The sequence below is a fragment of the Malaya genurostris genome, chromosome 2 (genome assembly GCF_030247185.1).
Source record: "Malaya genurostris strain Urasoe2022 chromosome 2, Malgen_1.1, whole genome shotgun sequence".
Lineage (NCBI taxonomy): Eukaryota > Metazoa > Arthropoda > Insecta > Diptera > Culicidae > Malaya > Malaya genurostris.
The window spans coordinates 58137527-58156661 of NC_080571.1; the positions used below are offsets into that span (position 1 = coordinate 58137527).

The following is a 19135-nucleotide window of genomic DNA, read 5'->3' on the forward strand; positions in this document are numbered from 1 at the left end:
TATTTCACATGATTCAACGGTTCCAATACTGTAAATGTTACCAAAAGTATTCCCAGAGAAGTTACGCGCTAATGTTTGAATATTTAATACATTCCAATAAACAAAAAAGATGGGGCTGTTGATCCTTTAGATTACACCGCGAGAAAGTGGTTTTGAGAATTCCGAAACGCTTAACACTTCACTGCCGATAAAGCACGCAGCGGCAGGTCCTACGAAGTGAAACAGAGTCAAAATTACTTAAAATGGAGGATGAAACCGGGGAAAAATAAATGACAATAATCATAATACATAAAATTGTACTGGACGATCGGAAAGAGGAATTGTGCGAGCAAGATTCGGCAGATAACAAAGATATCCTGCCGTTGGATCCCGCACATACTTATTTAGAGCTAGAAAGACGAACGCAAGCGCACTTGGAATACATGTTTGACTGAAACAGCGAGTGTTTCGAAGATCGTCTCAATGGGACGGAAAGATCACAATGTTGGTTTCCTGGGATCGGCATAATATACTTTTGAAGGACGACGTCAAATCAGAAAACAAAAGTCCGTATTTGCGTGCAATAATGAAGCGGTTGAAGACAAAACAGAAAGCAGAAAATACAAACTTGACAGATTTTGCAATATTTTAAGATCGTCGGTATAATTCACAAATAAAAATTTACCCTAAGTTTCCAAAGATTCTTCATATATCTAGTCCTCAAAAGTTACCCTAAAAAACCGAAGATATCTGCCATTTTGAGTTCACTCAGTGCTCTACCTTGTTAATAAAGGCCGCATCAAACGCGTTCCATCAGTTTTACCGCGACACCCGTATGAGGCCGAATGACAAGATCAGTCCTCACGCGGAACTGCTGCAGTGACTCTCCGGGCAGAATTCGGTAGTTCGAAATCAGTTTAATGATTGCGACCTTCATTTCCAACATGGCAAATCGTTGACCGATACAGTTTCGAGCACCGGCACTGAAAGGTATGTAATCGTACGGACCCCGTTTGGATTCGGCATCTTCCGAAAACCGCTCGGGATCGTACCGTTCCGGATCCGGAAACACTTCCGGATTTCTATGAATCATGTAGATCGCCACCAGTATTTCCACTCCGGCCGGTAAAGTGATTCCATCTGAAAAGTGGAAAGCTTTTAATATAATTATTGCCAAAACCGGGACGATTTTTTTACGACAAACCAAGTTCGGTGTCCTCAGTGAGGTGCCGGCCAATGAAGGGAACCGACGGATAGAGACGCAATGCTTCCTTGATGGCCATTTCAAGATATTTAAAATCTTGCAAAACTTGATACGTTAGCTCAGCTTCGCGGTAGTTCTTCCCTAGGATGCTGACAATTTCTTCGTAGATACGATCTTGCACATGCTGATTTCGTGCCAATTCGTAGATTGTAAACGAAATGCCACTGGTTGTCGTGTCGTGACCCTGCGAACCACGGAAACGAGTCAGTACTTTTCCTGAAAAAAACATTCTACACTTACCTCAAACATAAAGGTATCAACCTCTTCTCGGATCTCAAGATCATCCAAGGGTTCATCGTCGACGTTGACGCTAAGCAGCAAATCCAAAAATGTCATCTTCTGTTTCGAATACAGATTTTCGTCGCTTTGATTAAAATTGTGTCTCTTCTCGCCATTCGGTTGCAACTGTTTTCTCCGCTCAGCTATCACAGAATCCGTAAAATTATGCAACTCTTGCACGATCCTTCTCTGTTTGTAGGCGCGTGGATGAATTAACTCATACAGTATAGGAGTGGCGACCAAAGGATCGAAAATTCGTTGCAGAAATAATACCGACATGCTGAAAAAAAAACCTCATTCGAACAATCAATCACTAATATCTAATCGGTGCGGGGTTACCTTTTAACATTTTTCACATAGTCGTTATCGGGATCGTTTTGGGCGTTTACCGATATTCCCATTGAAGTCTCTAGTAATCGTCAAAAACCGGAACGAATTTCTTCAGTTTGGGAAAGAAACAAATTACAACACTTACCACAAATACTATCCAGTGCCATCAGTGTCACGTAGGAGTAAATGTCGAACTCCTGTTGGTCCACGTGCTTCCGTAGGTTGGCCACCATCACGTCTGTCTCCTTGTTGAACACGGCCACGAACTGTTCCAGTATCTTGAAATGAAAGGCCGGCGTTAGGATGCGGCGCCGCTGGAACCACTTTTCTCCGCTAGACAGCAGCAGCCCTGTCCGCAGCCACGGTTCCAGGAACGTATACAACAACGACTTCTGGGCATTTTTCGCCAACAGAACCTTCTCGACATTTTTGGGACTGCTTACGACCAATAGATAAAGATTGAACAGACCCCAGAAAAAGGTATCCGGTCCGTGAATTTTCAATAATCTGATACCAGTTTCGAATATGCCTGCCGTGAGAAACAAATGAATCGTTCCATTACATATATTCAAAGCTACAACAGTACGAAACGCCTCAGGTGCAGGAAGGCTTACCCGGAATATCGGTGTTAAACTCCAGCAAATTACCGATCACCGGTAATGGTTTTGGTCCGCCGAAATGCTTTGCGATCTTCACTATTTGTTGCCGCTCGCGAATAAACCGTACGATCAGGAACAGGATTGTTCCGACTATTATTGCTTGAAAAAACATGGCAAGGATCGGATCCAAACAAACAAGGCAAATGAACTGTTGCGGCTGAAGTAAGTAAATAGAATAATTCTTTTGGCTTTCGATCCCTCAGACATTATCACAGCAGAACCATAAATATTGATATGGAGAATGTTTGCACTTGGATTCAAATATACTCGCGTGAAAAGAGAACCCCGCATCGATAACGGTTATCAGTGCGAGACTCGAGTTGTTTATTTTCAATGTTGTAATCATGATAGTAATACAACTATCAGACACCGTTAAAGTTTTCTTTCTTCTATTCGAATCGCCTCAGCGGATTTTGAAAATTGGAAATCGTTGTTGTAATTGTCGTTTTCATGTTCGTTCTCGGTGGCGTCAACTCACTTAAGGACACGCTTTTTTCAGACTTGGTACAAAGCTTATCGGTTTTGGTGGATTGCACACTGTCATCATCATATTTTCGGTTGATTGACAAATAAGAACTGAAAAAAATAGTTTTGAAAATTGTTACCATTCCAATTGAAACTGAACATCTCTACGGCATGATAGCCACCATAGCCTACCGCATCCATGCTCATCATTCACGGGAAAGGAAAAAAAACTATGAGAAGAACAAGAAATATTGATGCTTTACCTACTTTCCGGAAGGACGACGACTCATCATTCTCTTCCATAGGTGCCGCGGCACAGTAGCCCGCTTGTGAGAAATTCTGATAGCCGGCAGAAGTCTGGAAAATTTCCGGTAGCTGTCAAAATTTTCCAGGCGAAATTGCGTCATTCTATCGCCACGTCACGTCTTGCAAGGTCGCTCTTTCTAATTTTTTTTTTCTGTTCGACTTCATTTGATATTCGTCAATTCTGCATGTACACCCAAAAATGAAAACGAGTCTCGAGATTAGGTAAATGAAATGAAAATACTGGTGCATTGAGAGAAGAGAGCTTTGCATATCATGTTTGGTAGTGCAGAAGCTATGTGTTATTGTCCTTCAATTGAGATTGAAATAAAAAAAATACAAAACCAATGGCGCTGGTAAATAAAGACCCGATTTTAATCGGTCCTGCAAGTCTTGCATGGCGAAAATCCGGCAGAAACAGAATCACTAGGCGAAATCCTCTGCCGGAAACGGTTGTTGTCAGACTCTTGCAGGAATTCTGCCAACATTCCGACAAAACCTTTTGCCTGGCAGGCGTCTGGGGTAAAATCTGCCATGCGAAATATACATCAAGGAATGTTTATAAAAACGTCTTCTACCCATGATTCGAAGCCACAAGGATCCTGTTGTCTTCTGGCTAGATCTTGCTTCTTGCCACTACTCGAAATCAACGGTAGAATGGTATACTACCAAAAATGTCACTTTCGTCCCAAAAGACATGAATCCACCAAATTGCCCACAACTTCGACCAATTGAGGAATTTTGGGCATTGACGAAGGCACATCTTAGGAAACATGTCTCGGCAGCCGAAACCATTCAACAGTTCGAAAAAGATTGGAAAAAAGTGTCAAAACATGTCGCCATGAAGTCTGTACGGAATTTAATGAGGAACGTTCGCAAGAAGGTGCGCCAGCTAGTCTACAATGGCTAGGTAGGAAATATTGAGAATAATATTCTGTTGTTGTAGTCTAATATTATCAGTACGAGGTCTGTTCAAAAAGTTCCCGGAATTTTTTAATTGCGCGCGTCTGGAGAGTCCGGTGGTCAAAAAATTTTTTTTTATTGTGTTGGTACATATGTCCCTAATGTATGGTGAAATTTTCAGCTGTATTCATTGTTTACATTCTGTCTTGTAGCGGCTGGTGTAGACGTGTTTTTTTTAGCTCGGCGATTTTTGTTAGTTTAAACAATGGAAGGATTGAAGAGTCAAAGAATTTGTATTAAATTTTGCGTGAAAAATGAAATAAAGTGTAACCAAGTGTGCGAAATGTTACAGAGAGCCTACGGTGAGTCTGCTATGAAAAAAACAAGTGTTTACGAGTGGTATAAGCGTTTCCAAGATGGCCGCGAAGACGTTGAAGACGACGAACGCTCCGGTCGACCCAGCGCGTCAATAATCGATGAAAATGTGGAAAAAGTGGAAAAAATGATTATGGATGATCGCCGAATCACTATTAGAGAAGTTGCTGATGAAGTTGGCATATCAGTTGGCTAATGCCATCATATTTTTTCAAATGTTTTGGGCATGAAACGAGTGGCAGCAAAATTCGTTCCAAAACTGCTTCTGCTTATTCGTGATTTTTTGGCTAAAAACAAGACTTTAATCATGCCCTAACCTCCTTATTCACCAGATATCGCTCCGTGTGATTTTTTCCTGTTCCCAAAGTTGAAGAGACCCATGAAAGGACAGCGTTTTTCATCGATTGAAGAGATAACGGCAGAATCGCTGAGACTGCTACAGAGCATTACAAAAAGTGACTATCAGGGGTGTTTCGAAGACTGGAAAAAACGGGGTGTTTCGGAGACTGGAAAAAACGAATAAAATTTGAATATCTAACACTTGTGAATTATTCACAGCGAAATCAAAGTGCGTCCATACTTTCTGGGACAGTCTTCAATCAGATCCGAATTAATTCGGAATCAATTCCGAATCGGTGAGCAATTTTCATTCGGAATTCCATGTGGAAATCATAATGAGCTCCGAATAAATTTCAACTCCAGTGCAACAACTGATTCTAAATGAATGCCGCCTCCAACCGGTTGGTTCGGAAATCTATCGGAATTGATTGAGATGATGCGAAACGGATTGTCAATTCGGTTTCTTGTTATTCTTTCCTGATTTTTTGATTTTCGTACTGATTTTCAGTTTATTTTTGAGTAAAAAAATTATATAACTATAAACATATAAATTTAAATCTTCACGTTTTTCAGATATACAGAACTAGTAAATAACCAATTCTGTTTTATAATTCCAGCATAAACTGTTGACATTCGCTGGAAATTAACAAAAAGTCCTTCCTTAGTCAGCATCACCCATTCCTTTAGCTCGAGTGTAATAAAATGGCATAAGTCACCTAACTTTTACACCAAAACATTCAAAAATCCAATGGCATTTATAATGTCACTGTCAACTCAGGCGAAAATTTTAGCACTGAACCGATCGGGCACTGAAAAATCGAGCAGTCGAGTAAGATTTCATTCAGTTTTTTCAAATATATATTGGAGAAGCCAAGTGAAAGAAAAACTAACAGAAAAGATGAATTTTTGGAAAAAGATGCGCTCAGAGACAGGACTCGAACCTGCGTTCTTATGCATTCCGTGCATACGCGCTACCATTTCACCACTCTGATCTTGTTTTAGTCACTCCAAAACGCGAAACAGACATAGTAGCTATGTCCCGACCGATACCTTACATCCAAACATCTTCTCTGTCCATCAAACACTAGTCCTCTCGCTTTATACATATTTCTCCGATCAAGCATTGAGTAGGAGAGTGTATTTATAATCACTTGTCACCTTCTTTAATGGTGGCAGTCGCTGGTTGGACATCGTGGACAAGAATATGTTTTCTTGAAAGACAGGACCCGAACTTACAAAACTTCTTCAATCACTGGAATTGTTCTACCATTTTGACTATACTGGAATTCGAAATACATCTCAAAGGTAATTCGATTGAGCAGGTCATCGTACATTTACATTTCTCATGGTCGATGTGGTTCTGAAGAATAATAACATATATTATCATCCAAATTTCCTACAAATGTTTATTTCGTTCTAAATCCTCGCTACCCTAGAATCTCTAGGCATGGTAAATTTACTGTGTTTTATATCACGTGGTCAATATTCCCTCTCAGCAGCCCGTCCAATTTTGTTGGTCTTTGAGCGCTTGTTGAACAACATATTGCACGAAATATTCGTTCAATTTGCTGGAACGGTTTGTTGTTGTTTTTTCTCTTGCAAAAAAAGTGTGAAAACTAATGTCGTTTTCGCTTGATGCTTGATAGCTCAACAATGGACCTCTGTCTGCCGGGTTTGTTGAACCAAAAAAATTGCATTCGATTCAACGGTCTTTCAAAATCGGCAAACGAAGGTCCTTATAAAAACTTAAAACTTAAACTTAAAAACTTAAACCCTTAAATATAATTAAGAATTATTCATGTACATGTAATAATTGTAGATATAACAAGCAAATAAACAATTCATGGAAATATAAAAAATGGTGTTATAATTAAATATCCAAGTATCTCAAGAACAGCTACTTTTAGAAAAAAGAATATCATTATAACCCTGATTTTTTTTTCAACTTTTTCGGATTATTTTGTAATTATTGAGAAAAAAAAATCAAAAATTTTTTTCAGTGTATATTTTTTTTAGGGGCCCAATCGATTCCCTACAACTTCTTCCTGAACGCCATTTTTGTACAATTATGGTTTTCGAGTTACAAAGATTTGAAAAAGGCAATTTTTGTGAAATGCAAAAATACATACGCCCTTTAAAAATCGGTCGTGAGTCGGATTGACCGCTCCATTGGTTCAAAACTTATGGTTTGCCATACTGAAGCCATAAGTTATTGCCCTTCATATATACTAATGATGGAAAATGTTCTTGCCAATAACATTGCTTTCTATCACTATCAAACATACCCATATTTCAATCTCATTTACCTCGTCTCAAGATTCGTTTTTGTATGTACGTGCGGGTGCGGGATTGACGAATATCAAATGAGGTCGAATAAAAAAAAAGAAGAAAAAAGAAGGAAGAGAGAGAAATAAACAAGACACGTACGACGAGATAATGACTCAATTTTGACAGCAGCCGGAATGCAGCCAGCCTTCTGACGGTTGCCAGAATTTCTCACAAGCGGGAGGTTGTTGCTGATGGATCTCTCAGCCGATAATTCATACCCACATTATCAGATCCGAATGGATTCCGAATCAATTCCGAATCGGCGAGAAATTTTCATTCGGAATTTCATGTGGAAATCATAATGGATTCCGAATCAATTCCAACTCCAGTGCAACAACCGATTCCGAATGAACCGGTTCGCCTACAACCGGTTGATTCGGAAATCATTCGGAATTGAGTGAGAAGATGCGGACTGAATTGTCAATTCGTCTTCTTCTTCTTCTTTCCTGATTTTGCACGTTTTCGTGCTGATTTTCAGTTTATTTTTAAACGAGAACATTATATAACTGAATATACAAGTTTAAATCTTCATGTTTTTCGGATATACAGAACTAGTAAATAACCAGTTCTTCTTAGAATCCCAACATAAACTATTGAAATTCGCTGGAAATTAACAAAACGGCCTACCTTAGTCAGCATCATCCATTCCTCTAGCTGGAGTGTAGTGAAATGGCATAAGTCGCATAAATTTCACACTAACACATTCATAAAATGAGCGAATATTCAATGACATTTAAAATGTCACTGTCAATCAGGTTGATCGAGCAGTCAACTCAGGCGAAAATTCTAGCACTGAACCGATCGAGCACTAAAAAATCATGCAGTCGAGTAAGATTTCATTGCTCATTCCGTCATTTCGATAATGTGGGTAACAGCTGGTACAATTTTAGAACCGATGCCACAAAAAAGTTAGCTCTAGTTAGTATTTAAACATCAGCACAAATTTAAAGTTGAAAGTGGGCGCTTCTGAATGGCATAAAACGGGCTTCATTTGGTATTGCCTTTATCCCATGCGAAAAATATAACAGTATTGAAATTTCATCTGATTGAAAATGGGATTAAATGGCAAATTTAATTCGTGAGTTCAAAAATTCCAAATCCAATCCAATGATCAAAATCCAAAATTACTGTTTACTACAGCAGCTCGTTTTTACAAAAGAGACGATGATTTACAAAGCCTATTCAAGGAAGTTTTGGCATTTGGAAAAGATGATAAGACGGTTAATTGTAGGAATACATGCAAATAAGATTTATTCCAAAAATGTCTTTGTCTATATGATCCTAACGTAATTAATATTATTAATATTATATCAAGATATGATTTTTGAAGACATATTGAAATAAAGATTAATGTTTTTAAGTAAGGGGAAGTAGGGAATTCCGAACCATGGGGTATTTTGAGCCACTAGTCTTATCTGTCATTATCCATCAGCCATCGCATTTTTTCAACTTGATCTAATTTTTACATTACGAGTCGAGTCAATCACACGTATTCTGTGCTATCTGCGATAATTTTGTCCAGAAGTGTTTTCGTATTCTGAAAACTAAATTGGGGTTCCAGCACTTTTGCATATAACCAAACAGGTTGATGGTTTCTTTAAAATCATTAGGTATGAATACTATTTCCACTCTAAAAAACCTTTTTTTTTATCCACCTAGTGGTGTAATGATGGCTTTCTCATATTACGTATGTTTTCAAAAACATCACTAGAAGGTTATGTCAAGATTTTTTTTTTTCAAACATGAATAAAATCAAAAACTTTCTTTAGTATAGACTACCATAACCTTTTCAATTTGTAAACAGATATATCAAGTTATCAGGTGTACAACTTTGCTTCCGCCGTTTTTTCCGAAATTAAATGCTTAATTGCGAAAAAAAGTGCTTACAGATGTATTATTCAAAGTATTGTCCGTCGCTCCCATCTTTCCGGCAATTTTCGGATCCCGGCTCGAAAAAAGGAGTCCTCTTTTGACGCTATCCATGAAGCAATCCATTTTTCCAACTCTTCAAAGGATTGAGAATATTGATCTGCCAGGCCGTGTGCTATCGAACGGAATAGATGGAAGTCAGAAGGGGCGACATCTGGGGAATACGGCGGGTGGGGCAAGACTTCCCATTTCAGCGTTTCCAGGTACTTTTTGACCACTTTTGCGACGTGAGGATGACTTTGTCATGTCGGTCTTGATATTGTGGCCGCTTTTCTTTTAGCGCCCAGGGCCTTGAGACGTTTTGAAATTGCTTGCTGACACACTCCCAACGATTCGGCAAGCACTTCTTGGGTTTGGCACGAATCTGTTGTTCATCTTTGAAGATTTTTTCTCTTCCACCACCATGTTTGTCTTCGACATCGAAATCACCATTTTTAAAACGTTGAAACCACTCCCGACACGTTCTTTTACTCAGAGCAGCATCACCGTAAGTTTCTGAGAGCATTCGATGCGCTTTAGCTGCATTTTTTTTCTCGAATTGTAACAGAAAAGGGAAACTTCCCGCAAATTGCGAGAATTGGGCACATAAACAGACATTTTCGAGCGTGAATAATACGAAAACAAAAACAACTGTCACTGAAACGGCGATGACAATTCGTAGGGCACTGTACACACTCACTTTAAAGGCATTATCATTTATGTATTTTGACCAGCCTTAGCCGGTACAGCCACCTATCGGAAAACGGCGGAAGCAAAGTGGTACACTTGATAATAAAGATTTAAATGTGGCAACCCGGCACGCTATACAAAATTGAACGAAGCACGCTGTGTGCTAGGCAGTGGCGTTTTCTTCTTCCGTTTCGATGCGTACCGATTTTGCATCATTTTGCATGACAGTTTTGAAGTTGCATTTGAAATTGCACAGTAACTTTCAACAAACGAAGAGCTTTAATTTGAATCATAATTTGTGAAAAAATTTTCGACCGTTGCTGAGAAATCGAAGTGAGTTCCGTTTTTGAAGCATTTCTTCACTATTACCGGTGCGCTCGCAAGCGGAAACCGGGGACTAGTAGTCCCAAAGTAGATTTATATATCCACTAACTAATAAGGTTTTCCAGCTAGATGAATTTACCAGTAAGTTTTATAAAAAATTGCACCACGTTTCGCCATCACTTTTGAACAAAATACGAATGATACAGGATAGAATACGACCCGGAACAATCGGCATAGACCCACGCACCGAAAAAAGGACTACGATTGGAAACTTGGAACATGGAACTGCAAGTCGCTAGGTTTCGCAGGCTGCGACAGGATAATATACGACGAACTAAATCCTCGCAGCTTCGACGTCGTAGTGCTGCAGGAGCTTTGTTGGAAGGAACAGAAGGTGTGGAAAAGCGGACATCGAGCGGCTACCTTCTACCAAAGCTGTGGCACAACGAACGAGCTGGGAACTGGCTTTATAGTGCTGGGCAAGATGCGTCAGCGAGTGATTGGGTGGCAGCCGATCAACGCTAGGATGTGTAAGTTGAGAATTAAAGGCCGTTTTTTCAATTACAGCATCATCAACGTGCACTGCCCACATGAAGGGAGACCCGATGACGAGAAAGAAGCGTTCTACGTGCAGCTGGAACAAGTCTATGACGGCTGCCCACGCAGAGACGTAAAAATTGTCATCGGGGACATGAATGCCCAGGTAGGAAGGGAGGCAATGTACCGACCGGTAATCGGGCCGAACAGCCTGCATGCCGCATCGAATAACAACGGCCAACGGTGTGTCAACTTTGCGGCCTCCCGAGGAATGGTAGTCAGAAGCACCTTCTTTCCCCGCAAGGATATCCACAAAACCACCTGGAGATCACCTGACCAACAGACCGAAAACCAAATCGATCACGTTTTGATCGACGGAAAATTTTTCTCGGACATCAACAATGTTCGCACCTACCGCAGTGCGAATATAGATTCGGACCACTACTTGGTTGCTGTATGCATGCGCTCAAAACTTTCGACGGTGGCTACCCGACGTCGAAACCGATCGTCGCGGTTTAACATTGCGCGGCTCCGGGATGCAGGAGTAGCCCAAGATTACGCGCAGCAGTTGGCAGTGGCACTACCAACGGAAGAGCAGCTTGGTGCAGTTACTCTTGAAGATGGCTGGAGACACATCCGATCTGCCATAGGTAGCACTGCATCAGCAACGCTAGGTACGGCGGCTCCGAACGTAAGGAACGACTGGTTCGACGACGAATGTGAACAGTTAGTGGCCGAGAAGAATGCAGCTTGGGCGAGCAAGCTGCAACACCGGACGAGAGCAAACGAGGAGCGATACAGACAGGCGCGGAACAGACTAATCTCGGTATCCCGTAGAAAAAAGCGCCAACAGGAAGACCGAGATCGCGAAGCGATGGAACAGCTGTTCCGTGCTAATGACACAAGGAAGTTCTACGAGAAGGTGAACCGTTCGCGCAGAGGCCATGTGCCACAGGCCGATATGTGCAAGGACACCAACGGGGATCTTCTCACGAACGACTGTGAGGTGATCGAGAGGTGGCGGCAGTATTTCGACGAGAACCTCAATGGCGATGTGGCGGAATACGAAAGTAGCGGCACGGTAACGAACTTGGGAACGCGTGCGGAGGACGATAGACTGCCGGCCCCAGACCTCCAAGAAGTGGAGGAGGTGATAAGCCGGTTGAAAAATAATAAGGCCGCTGGCGTTGACCAACTACCAAGCGAGCTACTAAAACACGGTGGTAATGCACTAGTGAAAGCACTGCACTGGGTCGTTACCAAGATCTGGGAGGACGAGATTTTACCGGAGGAATGGATGGAAGGAATCGTGTGTCCCATCTACAAAGAGGGCGATAAGCTGGATTGCTGCAATTACCGCGCGATAACTCTGCTGAACGCCGCCTACAAGGTACTCTCCCAAATCTTATGCCGTCGACTTTCACCGATTGCAAACGAATTCGTGGGACAATATCAGGCAGGATTAATGGGCGAACGCGCTACCACGGACCAAGTGTTCGCCATCCGCCAGGTGTTGCAAAAGTGCCGCGAATACAATGTGCCCACATATCACTTATTCATCGATTTCAAATCAGCCTACGACACAATCGATCGAGAACAGCTATGGAAAATCATGCACGACTACGGATTCCCGGACAAACTGATACGATTGGTCAAGGCTACGATGGATCGAGTGATGTGCGTTGTTCGAGTATCGGGGATAAACTCGAGTCCCTTCGAAACTCGCAGAGGGCTACGGCAAGGTGATGGCCTTTCGTGTCTGCTATTCAACATTGCTTTGGAGAGTGTGATAAGAAGAGCGAGAATAGACAAGAGTGGCACGATTTTCAGAAAGTCCGTCCAGCTACTTGGTTTCGCTGATGATATTGATATTATAGCACGCAACTTTGAGAAGATGGAAGATACGTACATCGGACTAAAAGCTGAGGCCAAGCGGATCGGATTAGACATCAATGTGTCAAAGACAAAGTACATGAAAGGCAGGGGCTCGAGAGAAGATAACGTCAGCCACCCATTACGAGTTCTGATTGGTGGTGATGAAATCGAAATGGTCGACGAGTTCGTGTACTTGGGCTCACTGGTGACTGCCGATAATGACACCAGCAGAGAAATTCAGAGACGCATATTGTCAGGAAATCGTGCTTACTTTGGACTGCGCAGGACGCTTCGATCGAGCAAAATTCGCCGTCGTACGAAGTTAACTATCTACAAAACGCTGATTAGACCGGTTATCCTCTACGGGCACGAGTCCTGGACAATGCTTGCGGAGGATCAACGCGCACTAGGTGTTTTTGAACGGAAGGTGTTGCGAACCATCTTCGGCGGAGTGCGGATGGAAGACGGTACGTGGAGAAGGCGAATGAACCATGAACTGCACCAGTTGCTGGGAGGACCAACCCTCGTCCAAACGGCCAAGATCGGGCGGTTACGGTGGGCCGGGCATGTTGTTAGAATGTCGGAGAACAACCCGGTTAAAATGATCCTCGACAATGATCCGACCGGTATAAGAAGAAGAGGCGCACAGCGGGCAAGATGGATCGATCAAATTGAGGACGACCTGCGGACCCTTCGCAGCTACCGAGGCTGGCGGCGAACAGCAATGAACCGAGTTGAATGGAGACGCCTCCTGTATACAGCAGAGACCCGCGTGGTCTACGACTGAAAGAGTAAGAGTAAGTTTGAACAAAATACTCATGAAATTGGAAATTGTTCACTTCTCGTGCTGTAATACCGGAACCGAATGTCGGATTAACTTTTTATTTGATTCTTAGATTGTAAAAATCGGTTGAGAAATTTCCGAGAAAATTGAGTGCTCATTTTCTCATAGATTTGCACATATTCGCCCTTATTCTGAATAACGTCGTATCGTTTTTTCCCTCGTATTTCATTCGTATTCCCAATAACGCTAGCAAAATCAAAGGTAGCTATGATTCGATCGAAAAATCAATACGTCGTTATTAAGAATAAGGGCGATTGCCTTGTAATTCCGGAACCGGAAGTCGAATAATGGTAAAATACAATAGCGAGCTATGGTTCCATAATACCAAAAAAATACGGTGGGCAAATCACGTACACGGAAGCTCACAAAACCGCGTAGTCTCATTATGGATAAGGAGACGTACGAGAAGGCAGACTTCTAACAGCTTCCGGGACTCCTGTTTTTCACTGCCCATTATAAGTTTGATGTCCCAGAAGATGTTAGAAAGTGGAAGTCGAACCACTCCATTTGTGACAACCGGTACGATCAATAAACACGTATACATACAGGAATGCTTCCAAAAGCGTCCACTTCCACTCCTAAGGTCACACAATGGTCCTACGCTTTTCTGGCTGGAATTAGCTTCGAGCCATTCCTCGAAACATGTTTTGGAGTGGTATAAGGCTAGAGATGTCACAGCGCAGAATAAAAACAAGAAAGACCTATACGCTCGTTCCGTCTTAGGAATGAACCATTTTTATTTCGAAATAATTTACGTTTTCGATAATACAAATATCTTTAATAAAATTAATTAACTACTGGCAGCCTGCCGATAGGATTTTTCCGCAACCAGATTCTGCTACATGGCATTTTTTATTTCAACCTGAAAATGACTACTGAATCTGATACAACTGCCTACGAACCTGAATCTTCCGTATAACCGCTAAAAGCTCAATACAAGAATGTGTCGAAGAAAACCATAATAAATACCATACGTGCAATGAATAAGCGCTCTCTTCCCGTAGTTAGTAGTTTACTCGACCTATGCCCAGCTTGTACAGGGCATCACACGAAGGCATCTTAAGCTGCTGAGCTTGATTCAACTGAGTTCGGCTGCCGAAGCTCTTGGCCCGGGCCATCATCGCGTCCCGATAGTTCCGTTCGTTGTTGCAGCTTCGTTTCATGTACAGAATGTACTCTTCCTCGACCGAATGCTCCAGCCGGCTCAGCGAACCCTGATATTCGCTCACGAAGTTATCCTTCACGTAGTATGGAATCTTAAAATTGAGCGTTCTGCGTTCCGTTGAGTATTTTCTAGAATAGTCACAAACTTAGTGTTGACGAGTTCAAGTTAAAGACTGAAAAACTTACGGAGTCTGCTGTAGGCTGTATAGTGGATCCGATGCGAGATAGGTGGACAGTAAAGAAGCTACAATGAAGCAAACCACACAACCGAACACCACACTGGGATTGCTTCCCGTTGAGGATTCTTGCGATTGCCATCGCGTTCGTCCGCGAGTATGCTGCGGCGGAAAACCTCCCCCGAAGAACATATTAAACAGACCGTTCGGATTGATGTCCGACTCGAAGCTACGCGTGAAATTATACTCGCGATGATTGTATGATCCACCACTGGACCGATGCGATTCCTGATTGCCATATAAATCGTACTCTTTACGTTTCTGAACGTCGGTCAAAATTGCCACCGCATTGCCCAGCGATTTAAATGCTTCCACTGCTCCTGGCGCTTTATTTTTATCCGGATGAAGTTGTAGTGCCAACTTCTTGTACGCTTTCTTAATCTCCGAATCGGTTGCCTCCTTGGTAACCCCGAGCACTTCGTAGTAATCCTTGCATTCTTTTACTCTTTTCACCACATCCAACTGTTCCTGGGTGTAGTCAATGTTAAGCTTTGGTTCTTGAGGTTTTTCATTTTCCTTATTCATTGGTCTGCGCCGAGTGGGTTCTTCCGTTCGACCGGAAGCACTTTTTGCCGAGTTGGCATTTCGAACTCGACTCAACAGAATCTCAGCCTCCTTTGTCGGATAGAGTTTGATAGATTTCTGCAGGAACTTTTCCGCTCTCTCCACATTGCCAATCTTGACGGCGGCAATCGCGATTGTGATGCATCGCTGTGCTTCTTCCTTGTTGACCTCCATCGGGATTCGTGAGAGCTTAAAACAAAATAAAAACTTATAGTTGCGTGTTATTCTATTCGATTTAAATTATGATGGTCGAATAAGGTGGACACCAGGGTCTGCATGTTCTGTACCTCGCGTGTGACGAATCTCTTGGGTATTGAATTATTAACATATTATCGTCAATTCCCTACCAGTTGACCATTTTATACGTTATTTGTAATTACGGCAAAAACAAATGCTATATATGCGTTAGATCCTATCACACAAAAGCTGAAGACAACTTTTAATGAAAACTTAAAACGTCCTTGATTCCAATATCCCTAAAGCAATGTTCGAATTCAAGTACAATTCAGATGGCAAATTACACAATGTATTTAATTCGATTGTATGTGCGAGCAAATTATGGAAAAATCGATTCCATAATCCTCCAGCAAAACCTAGATCTGGTTTCGATTTGGTACGAAAACTAACTTACCTGAAATCTTACGAATGGATAGACAAGAATTTTTACGAAATAAGCCTTAACTATAAACAATTATTTTATATTTTCACAAAATCGACCCGAATAAATTAAACACGTATTTCCAGCTGTCATGCCTCTGTCATATTTTTCATAACTAGAGATGTCGTAATATCGATCGATTAATCGAATAATCGAGTAAAGCCACAGTTAATCGAATGAAATTTTATCGATTGAATTATTTCAGATAATCGCAGTAATCGATTAATTTCCTACGATTATTGGTTCGATTAGTATTGTGAATTTCAGCTTAGCATAGAATGCGACGGAATCGTCGCAGAATTGCGAAATAATGAGCGTCAGAATCACAGATACCAAGTTGCAGATTTTATGTGAATTTGATGAATTTTCTTTTTTTAGCGAACTATGCAGTTTTGCAGACTTTTAGAGGTTTTCGAAGTTTTTTCAGACAGTCATCTAATCTAGATCGATTAGAAAAAAAACGTCTGGTTAACCAAGGGCAATTACAGATTCAACATGCAATTTTCTTTTACGACAAGAAATATTTATTTGTTCATTTGAAGCCTCAATGAGTATATGTATCTGTCAAAGATGACTTTAATTTTAAAGGAGATGATATACAATTTTTTATAGTAGTATATTTTTCAAGTGTTTCAAGTAAAGCAATAGGTGAACACAAAGATTTCGATTAATACCAATTTAAAAATTATGTTTGTGACTTGGGGTCTCGAAGAGGATGAATTGATGCGAATGACAGGTTCGCTTCCTTTGCGGCATTCTGTCGCTTTTTGGCGCATCGCAGTCTTTGCTAACCGCCAGTGAAAATTACAATACAATAAAATGAAAGAAATGACTCCAGTTTCACTTATGTTCATTATAATCTTCTCAATTGTATTCCTCAAATTTGGTTTCGTTTCATTTTGTCAATGAGTTGAGAGGTTTTAATGGATGCCATGTGCACAGATTTTCATTGTACACAGTTATCAAAAACTGCTTAAAATTCTGTTGATTTTTTTTATTCTAATAGATAATCTCTGGTTCATCAAAAATATTTACACTGCTTTTTTATCAAAAATATTGACATTTCTTTATTTATATTACTAATCGCACAATATTTTTAATAAAATTAAACCAAAATTGTTTTGAATCTTTTACCCATAAATCGTCTACTTAAAAATTTTAAACCTGAGATAATTCAAGTTTCCTGAATTGACATTCTGAAAGCTTTAGTTCCATGCTCTCACATTCACCTTTTCGAAGGATATGATTTGTCACATAAACCTTTGCGTTACTCAAAACTATGATTTTAACAGTATTTTACTATTCAAACGATGAGAATAGTAAATTATGTTTGCTACATAGGATATCATTCGCAACAAACAAGCAAATGTATATTGTTTCGAGTGATTTTTTGTTTTTCTTAGTTTGTTCTTGTTTGAAAGAGCCATATTTTGATTAAAAGCTATTATATACATATTTACTAGTTTATATTACTAGTTTTTGAGTTTATATACCTCAAATTGATTTATTGATTTCTAGTAATCTTAGTGTACGAGGACCGAGAGCCTAATTAAGTAATTTAAACTTCATTCAGGAAAAAAACAGTATAATGAAATCGATGAAACGGTTAGTTGCTCATCAAACATCAAATCAATAGATTCAAACTCGAATGTTATTACTTCAATCGAGGACATAGTTGCTCCAAATAAATTGTGCTTATTACAAAAATAGGTCGTGTTTGTTTTAAAGTCACTAAGAACCCTGCCACTTACTTGAAGATCTGTTATGTACTGGCTGAGTGTATATCATAACAGTAATTGAAGAAGAAAAGTTCTCCTTTTCGTTTAGTCGTTAAAAATATGCTCTATTTTGAATAGTTCGCCTGCATTTCCTCAAAGAAAATATTGCCATGTGACTTATTGGTGTTTATAAAAACGAGACCAATATTTGATTCAAATTAGAATATCTATTCATTCTAATTACTAGGCATTTGTTTAATTTTTGTGCGTGAAATAAGTAAGTTGTTTCGAAAACAATCTGGCACCACTTGAAACAACAAATCGACTTAAACAAAATTGACAATCGAACGTAGAACTAATTTCACCTGACCCGCCATCTATGTTTCATTATTTGAACCTTTCTTAAGATTGATATTTTCGTATATAATTTCAATTATTTTGTAGAATTCTAGGCCTTATTATAAGAACTGTTTATTTTAAAATGTTAGAAAATTTATTTTCTTTCGTTTCGTGTAATCATTTTTGTTTTTATAAGATGATATGTTGATCAATATTGAGATCCGGAATTAGTTCTTAGTAAAAAACTATTCCTCATCATAATATCGCATATTCGCTTAGGTTTGCGCATCTGTGCGGTCTTTCAAGTAATATTTTATAATGTACGCAACGAATAAAATCATTCCAAGTTATCAACATAACCTTTTCTCGCATGCTAAGATCAGATCTGAAAATATGCATGGTTTAAAACAGAATCTTGGGTGCTGCTACAATAACATAGGTAGAAATTGATTTTTCTCACACTAAAATTAACTTTTCACTTGAAAAAATGACGTTGTATGTAAGTTATAAAGGATTTTACAAGTGAAAATTCGTTTTCCCTTGTATTTTGACAGCTAATATTGCAATCATCATCCTCGCACACGTACGCATCTAGCAGTGAAACACAACGTTAGATCGCCCATCAAATTTAGTCATGCTTAATCGCAAGCTAATCGATTAATCGAGTAATCCTGTACGATTAATCAAGCAAATCGATTAGTTTGAAAAGTTGTATTCGATTATTTACTAATCGAGTATTTCAAAAAACGCGACATCCCTATTCATAACACAGTCCAGCACACACACTGATACACATTCCCAGGGTTGCAACATTTAAATTTGTAGAGTCCAGCAGAAAAATCTTAAAATCTGTATAGCGGAATCGAAGATCTGCAATGAAGTTTGTATATGAAATAGACAAGAAAATGTGGCACATTGAAAGGAAATAGTCACTACAAGTCCAATTATCAGACATTAAAACTTTTCTATTTTTGATTTTTATAATGTAGTTGCGAATAGTGATTTGATGAAAACCATTAAAAATTGAATCTAAATGTAGCAGCAAACCAACAAA

The 19135-nt window shown here is 40.0% G+C and overlaps 2 protein-coding genes across 3 annotated transcripts; both read right to left on the reverse strand.

Moving 5' to 3' along the window:
* Positions 1–615: 615 nt before the first annotated feature.
* On the reverse strand, positions 616–2742 carry LOC131431793 (cytochrome P450 4C1-like). The gene is made up of 6 exons (XM_058597682.1): positions 2467–2742; positions 1998–2381; positions 1862–1931; positions 1484–1802; positions 1184–1427; positions 616–1119 (listed from the first exon to the last, which is right to left on the reverse strand). Exons 1-6 carry the CDS (start codon positions 2621–2623, stop codon positions 779–781), a joined length of 1515 nt encoding a protein of 504 aa, XP_058453665.1. The 5' UTR covers positions 2624–2742; the 3' UTR covers positions 616–778.
* Positions 2743–14104: 11362 nt separating this feature from the next.
* On the reverse strand, positions 14105–16134 carry LOC131431065 (dnaJ homolog subfamily B member 14-like). Of its 2 annotated transcripts, none has more exons than XM_058596525.1 (3): positions 15998–16134; positions 14753–15555; positions 14105–14695 (listed from the first exon to the last, which is right to left on the reverse strand). In XM_058596525.1, exons 2-3 carry the CDS (start codon positions 15538–15540, stop codon positions 14407–14409), a joined length of 1077 nt encoding a protein of 358 aa, XP_058452508.1. In that variant the 5' UTR covers positions 15541–15555; positions 15998–16134; the 3' UTR covers positions 14105–14406. The 2 variants fall into 2 exon arrangements, with proteins under 2 accessions (XP_058452508.1, XP_058452509.1); XM_058596526.1 differs by lacking the exon at positions 15998–16134 and adding an exon at positions 15654–15818.
* Between the last annotated feature and the right edge of the window lie 3001 nt (positions 16135–19135).